Source organism: Globicephala melas, chromosome X, assembly GCF_963455315.2.
Source record: "Globicephala melas chromosome X, mGloMel1.2, whole genome shotgun sequence".
Classification (NCBI taxonomy): domain Eukaryota; kingdom Metazoa; phylum Chordata; class Mammalia; order Artiodactyla; family Delphinidae; genus Globicephala; species Globicephala melas.
In genome coordinates this window covers 65,160,476-65,167,433 of record NC_083335.1, presented here as the reverse complement: position 1 = coordinate 65,167,433, position 6,958 = coordinate 65,160,476, and the positions used below count along the sequence as shown (strand labels likewise).

The 6,958-nt window shown below is 40.5% G+C and overlaps 1 protein-coding gene across 1 annotated transcript; it reads left to right on the top strand.

Moving 5' to 3' along the window:
- Positions 1-1,020: 1,020 nt before the first annotated feature.
- Positions 1,021-5,521, top strand: PBDC1 (polysaccharide biosynthesis domain containing 1). Its single transcript, XM_030847181.3, has 6 exons — positions 1,021-1,144; positions 1,235-1,300; positions 2,897-2,956; positions 3,458-3,598; positions 4,551-4,662; positions 4,986-5,521. Exons 1-6 carry the CDS (start codon positions 1,043-1,045, stop codon positions 5,237-5,239), a joined length of 735 nt encoding a protein of 244 aa, XP_030703041.1. The 5' UTR covers positions 1,021-1,042; the 3' UTR covers positions 5,240-5,521.
- Positions 5,522-6,958: the final 1,437 nt, after the last annotated feature.

Here is a 6,958-nt window from a genome sequence, read left to right as displayed (position 1 = left end):
TGGGACAGCTCAATTAAACCTGGAGTATCCACTATCAGATTTATATCTCTGATTGGATCTCCCTCTGACTAGTCAACTCTATCTGAATGTCCCATAGGCTCTTCAAACTCAACTCCTGAATTAAACTCATCATCCCTCCTCCTGTGTTCTCTAGCTCAATGGCATTTATCCCCCAAACCTATTCTGAAACCTGGGAGTCATACTGGAATCCTAATTCTTCTTTATCCTCCATATCCAATTAGTCAAAAAGCCCTATTGATTCTATTTCCCTTATTAATTCTTAACGTCCATCTCAACTGTCAGTGCCTCAGCTGAGGTTTTTAATCACCCAGTGCCTCCAAATTAGTCTCTCTGCCTCCAATTTTGCCTTCCTCAAATTTTTCTTCCAGAGGGTGCTTCAGTGACCTTCTTAAAACTTGAGTTTGATCATGAGGCTGGTCTACTTAAAGGCCTTCAGTAGCTTCCCATTGCTTTTAGGGTAAAGTCCCAACTCTCTAATATTCAGCATACAAAGCCCATCTGCTCCCCCAAAATCATGATTGATGACAGGCCCATGATCCAAGGTGACTAATTCTTGGGGAAGTTAGATGCCAGTGAAAGAAGACGAAATCTTCACGGTAAACATATCACCTTAACAGAATAATTCTTCCTTGACCTACTATCTACTCCATTGCCTAGCTGCATGCCTGCTTGTAACTTACTCCGTGGCTGGGGTTTTGGGAACTGTGAGTTGTGTTCCCGTCTGAATGCGCGTCCAAGCACAAGTGGAGAATGTAAATTCGAATCTCTGCAGGGCACTCAGCGCAGTAGGGATGGGAAAGTTGCATTATTTTAACTCGGTCTTTTCCCATGTTTATCGCAGATATTACTGACTGTTCAACCACCTCCTGGCCGTCAAGCAGCCCAGAGTATACAACAAAGCCACACCTTTGCGCAAGGCGTAAGAGGAGGGGCAAGGAAGTACTGCCTCCAGGCGAGGGAGAGGGCACGCAGGCGCAGCCGCAGTCGGATGAAAGCCACTCTTTCCGGCCGTCCCTTTTCAATGAACTGGGAACTGCGGAAGGAGCACGCAAACGTCATTTCCGAATTGGAGCCACGCCTTATAGTCTGCAACATGGAGGCGACCAGTGGAAATGATGAGTTGGTGAGACGCTGCTCTGGGGTCGGGTGAATGGGGAAGCCGGGCTGGGTCGAAACTCGAACTCTCCTTCCCCATCTCTGTTTCCTTTCCCAGGTTTCCGGGGAACTGACGTCCGTGGCGCACGCTGTTTCTCTCCCAGCAGAGTCTTATGGCAACGATGTGAGTATGACTCACCCACGGTTTCCACGCACGCAGCTATCCTGGGATGTCTGCAGGGCCCGCCACGAAATTGTAACCCTCCTACCCAGATGGCTTCCGTAGACTCTGTCCACGTCTGCCAGAAAATGCGCCTTTCAATTAATTCTAATCCTTTTGGTTCGCAAACGCAGGACTAACGTCAATGGGAGTAGTTCCCAAACTGTGCTGTACTTTAGAGTTACCTGGGAAGCTTTTAAATATCTCGAAGTTCGGGTCGCAATACATCCCAACTAAATCACTGTATCTGGATGGTTAGAGTCAGGAATCAGTATTTTTAAAGGTCCCCGGGTGACTCCATTGTGCAGTAAAGTTGCACTGGCTTATGGTGTATCTGGTTTAGATCCTTAAGGAGAAAGCACATGATGTATTTTGAGATATAAGACACACGGACATGAAAATAGTAATAACACTCAAATAATAATGTGATGTATGGTAGATTAGTGAATCAAGGCATAAGATCCAAAGGAGGTTAGCCAAAGAAGAAACCCCTAAGGACCCAGACAGTAAAGGAAGACTTTGCTGAGGAAGTGGATGTGGAACTGGATCCTCAAAGTGTAAGTGGACAAAAGATATGGATTGGCAGTCAGGAAAAGGGCATGGAGGTAAAAATGCAAATTTTTTTCTGGGGTCAGTGAAATAGATCCATCCAGTTGGAGTAGGAGATTCCAGTGGAACAGGTACTTGTAAGGCTTATTATAACCTAGCCTGCTTCACGATATTGATTCATTTCTAAGTGTTGTAGGATAGGGAATTGGCTATCTGATGAACACACATGATGATTATGACATTGTACACTCTTAAAAGTGAAGAGTAGTATTACTTCTGTTATCTTACTCTGTCCTCTCAACAACTCAGTGGTGTATGTGGGTATTTCAGTTTTACAGTAATTTAACTCAGTCCTGAGAAGGTGATTTATCTACTGCTTTATATAGTCTTCTACACTTTCACTAGCTGCTGGGAAAAGACAGCCAGTGGCTCATTTTGTTTATTAGACTGTGTACGTAGCTTCTTTTGGTTGTCATAAAGACAAAAGAATTATTATATTGTCCAAACTTATTAGTCCAGTTTTTTTTAACATCCAGAATCTTTTATTGGTCACTTGTATGCCAGGTACCAGCATCAACAAGAAAAAAAAAGGTGTTTCCACCTAAAAGAGCCCCTTATCTCTTCGTTTGCCTCTTCCTGTAGTGTTTCTCTCCCAACTCTGTAGATCTACAATCACAGATGAAGACAGCTACAACAAACACTCGATCAGGAGGCAAGAAAGCTATGGATAAATCCCTCCCAAGTACAGAAATATTAGTCAGCAATCACTATACCAATTGCCCAGAGCTTCACATACAGCCTCCCTTTAAGCCTAAGATTATCCCATTTTACAGGGGAGGAGGCAACAAGTTCCAAGAGAATTCAACCTTAGTCCAGTTTTTAACCTTTGACAGTAACACCAAGCTTGGTAGCCCTCTTGAGCATTAACTAGACATCCACAGACTTCCTTAATTTGTTCTCTAGTAGCAAGATTGGGTGATTTCTGACCTGGCATTCTTCACTCCTTTGCAGCCTGATATTGAGATGGCTTGGGCCATGAGAGCAATGCAGCATGCTGAAGTCTACTACAAAGTGAGTTGACTGTCTTCATTGTTAAGCAGAATTAAACATGTAATTTCAGCATATTGTGCTCTGCTAATCACCATTCTCAGCAAGTTAAACAGTTGTGTTTTGGAGATAATTTTTATTACTCTAAGGAGAACTGGGGCATGGAAGTCAGTTTTGCTTTGACAGTGAGGAGTTGTGCTTCTCTGCCCAGTGTTGTGTTGCTAACCCACAAAAGGATGCCTGGCCCATAGTAGGCACTAAATAAATGTTTGTTGACTGAATGAATAATCCACAGAGGGTAACAGCCAGACATTAATAGGGCCAAAGGGGTTTGAATTGGTGGAAGGGACTGTAGTATATTATGGCCCTTTAAAATTATGTCATGATTTCATCTGGGACCTAGGCTGTCTATATTTTCTAATAAACTCTTCTGCCCTGAGAACCATGAGGATTTTCTGGGGAAGAGGGGACAGAAATATAGTAAATTAGAGACTAGCATCTTTACGTTGTCTTATTGTCTGGCAGCTGATTTCATCAGTTGACCCACAGTTCCTGAAACTCACCAAAGTGGATGACCAAATCTATTCTGAGTTTCGGGAAAATTTTAAGAAACTCAGGATAGATGTATTGGACCCAGAAGAGCTCAAATCAGAAGGAGCTAAAGAGGTAAGAATTCTCTTTTAAATATTGCCTAGCATCTGACCAACAATTATTGACTGTGAATACATTTTTATACATTTAAACTTTTGGGGGGTTTGTTTTAAGGCAAATACCTAAAGCACCAGGGCTTTTATGCAGTTGTAATTAATGTGTTACTAAATGAATGTTTTTCTGGTTTATGAATTTTTCATTTTCATTGAATCTATTTTTTTTCCCCTTTGATTTGGACCTTTCATCCTCACCCACCTAGCTCTTTCAAGGGAGAAGGAATAAATTTATTTATGTGAGTACTTTAGCCAGAAGGCTTAGATAGAGGGTTGGCAAATAGAGTACGGAGAGGTGTTTGGATTCTCTGGATTTAAGATCATATTATCACAGGCCGTGGATAATTGGAAAACTTGTGTTTTGCATTGCTTGCTTGATTATGTTATACTTTTACAGAGCACTAAAACTCTTATAGTTAGGAAATTTTTTTCCTTGAGGGTAGACTCTCGGCTTATGAGGAATGTAAACTTTTAACTCTAAGCAGGCTGTTACTGATCTTTGGAAAATTGCCTCTATTGGATGGACTTCTTTCTTAAAATTTAACTTTGTGACTTTGGGCCAAATTCCTGCCTTCTTTGTCTCATTTGTGCTTCAGTGGGGATGAATAACCATTTTGGGCTGAACTAGCCAATAACTTAAAACAGAGAATATACTTAAGAAATTAAAATTTAATTCTCTAGTCAAGGATTTAAGTATTTTATCAGATTAAACTATTGTTCATGTTGGGAAATACCAGCCTAAAGATACCAAAGATAACACAGAAACTCATTGCTAGTGAAACTAGTAATCAGCTCAATTCTAGTCTCTTTCACTGTGGTTACTTTCCTTACCGGGGAAACGGAAGCCCCTCTCCTGGCCTGACTTCACCAGCCTCCTGCATTTTTTAGCTAAGGTACCTTTTTTGCCTTTACAGAAGTGGAGACCATTCTGTTTGAAGTTTGATGGGATTGTAGAAGACTTCAACTATGGTACTTTGCTGCGACTGAACTGTTCTCAGGGCTACACTGAGGAAAACACCATCTTTGGTGAGTTTCTTGCCTCTGGGATTGTTTCTGTATAAGCAGAGTGAGGGATCTGGTTTTACTGATGAATCAATGACATGAATAGTTAGTTTGGGAATCATTTTATTTGTTATATCTGTAAAGATCATGTTACTGTATCTTGAGTAACTGTGAGGTAAGATAAGTATTTTCAGCATCATTTAGTATAGGATTAGAACTTATATCTCTGAATCTTATGACTATATTTGAATGCTTTGCATGTTAGTTCAGCTTTGTCAATAGATTTCCAGTAGGTTTAGAGAAGTAACTGTGACTAGGACAAATAATCAATTCTATTCACCTTTCAGCACCCAGGATACAATTTTTTGCCATTGAAATTGCTCGGAACCGGGAAGGTTATAACAAAGCAGTTTACACTAGTGTTCAGGACAAAGAAGAAGAGAAAGGAGCCAACAATGGAGGAGACAAAGGAGCCAACAGTGGAGGAGAAGAAGAGAAAGGAGCCAACAGAGAAGGAGAAAAGGAGAAAATCAACAAAGGAGGAGAAAAAGAGAAAGAAGCCTACAAAGAAATCAACAAAAGTGGTGAAATAGCTATGTAAGGTAGACAGGGAACAGCACTCTAGAAGCTGTGATTCAGCTGAGCCTACAAGTACCATGATGCTACTTGCACAGGCCCCTATGGTGAAATGTATCTCCTTGTTCACTGGAAGGACATGCAGAAGGACATCTTTCTGGCCTAATCATCAGGAGCTGCAATGGTTGTTCTCTTGTATGAACTGGCTTGAACACTATTAGTGGGGTCTTAGTTGATGGTTTCTTGCTTCTCACCACCAGTCAAGTAAGAAATTTTGTAAATAAATTTCTTTTGGTTCTTATGACTATATGTTTGTGATTGACTTTTAAAAGGTATTGAAAATTATTTGACACTTGATTTTTTTTTTAGGTACATAATCTCTTTGTCATGTCTTATATAAAATGATTTATGCCTATTTCTTTTTTTTGTGTGTGTGTGTGTTTTTTTTTTTTTTTTTTTTTTTTTGTGGTACGCGGGCCTCTCACTGTTATGGCCTCTCCCACTGCGGAGCACAGGCTCCAGAAGCGCAGGCTCAGTGGCCATGGCTCACGGGCCCAGCCACTCCGCGGCATGTGGGATCCTCCTGGAGCGGGGCACGAACCCACGTCACCTGCATCGGCAGGCGGACTCTCAACCACTGCGCCACCAGGGAAGCCCTATGCCTATTTCTTAATGCTTCTCACTATTTCCTGTAGTGAAGTTCTCTCAAACCTGTAAAGTTGTATACGGTTTTGGATTAGAAGTCCTTACATAAGAATTGACTCTTGCCATTTGAGTGACTCTAGCTTTCTGAGCTAGATATATCTAGCTATTATTTGATATATCTCTCAAAAGATTTGATAAATACTCTATGGGGATAACAGCAGCAGCCTGAACCTGTCACACTAGTGAACACAGCCCAGTTCACATTAAAGGAGCAGGAGACTGAACCTGCTCTCTCTTGTAACCTGCTTCTCTCTTGTAACCTGCTTCTCTCTTGTAACCTGCTTCTCTCTTGTAACCAAGTTGTTACCTAAAATATAGCAGAAATTAATAAATATAAAGCCTGGTAGAGTGGCTTTCCTTTTATAATGCTGTGGACAATAGCACACATTTATACATTAATACAAAATGAACATATTTCTAAATGGGATTTTGTCAGACTCCAAAAATAGACCAATTGATTTTATATGGATGGGGGGATGTTCCTTCTCATCTAATGACTTTTAAGAGTGCATGTTTTCAGTTATCTTTACAAATGTATAGATTTTTGCATGTCCCCATAGACATACTGACTTTGTTTGCTAAAACTAGCTAGAGAAAGCTGCAATGTTCATAGTGCATACAGTAAATAGTCTAACCACAGCATGATCATGCAAGAAAAGATTTACCAGAGGAGAGGAGGGTGATTGATACTTGTTTTTCTCAGTGGACACAGGAGGAGACAAAAATTAAACTTAATTGATCAGTTGTCCCCTAGGCAAGAGCTGCACTAGAGATGCACAGTCAGCAGCAACAACTGGGCACAAAGTGAATAGGTTTCTCCATGAATTCTCTTTGGCGAGTTCTTAAAAATATTTAAAACATCTGTTAAAGTTTTCATTTTATAAAAATATGTTTTTTTAAAAGGTAAGAGAGTGTTAAATATATCATATTAGGCAGACTTTTTGAGATGAAGAACATGCTTTACTGTATTAACTTTCTCTTTGATTTTACAGAGAATATGAAACATACTGTTGATAGACTGCTTTAGAACAAGAGGCAT

Bases quoted from the DNA above. Each gene is read 5' to 3' on its own strand.
- PBDC1 (XM_030847181.3), top strand. From the start codon at position 1,043: ATGAACTGGGAACTGCGGAAGGAGCACGCAAACGTCATTTCCGAATTG. The intron at 2,957-3,457 runs GTGAGTTGACTG...ATTGTCTGGCAG, and splicing joins ATGCTGAAGTCTACTACAAA to CTGATTTCATCAGTTGACCC. The intron at 4,663-4,985 runs GTGAGTTTCTTG...TTCACCTTTCAG, and splicing joins TGAGGAAAACACCATCTTTG to CACCCAGGATACAATTTTTT.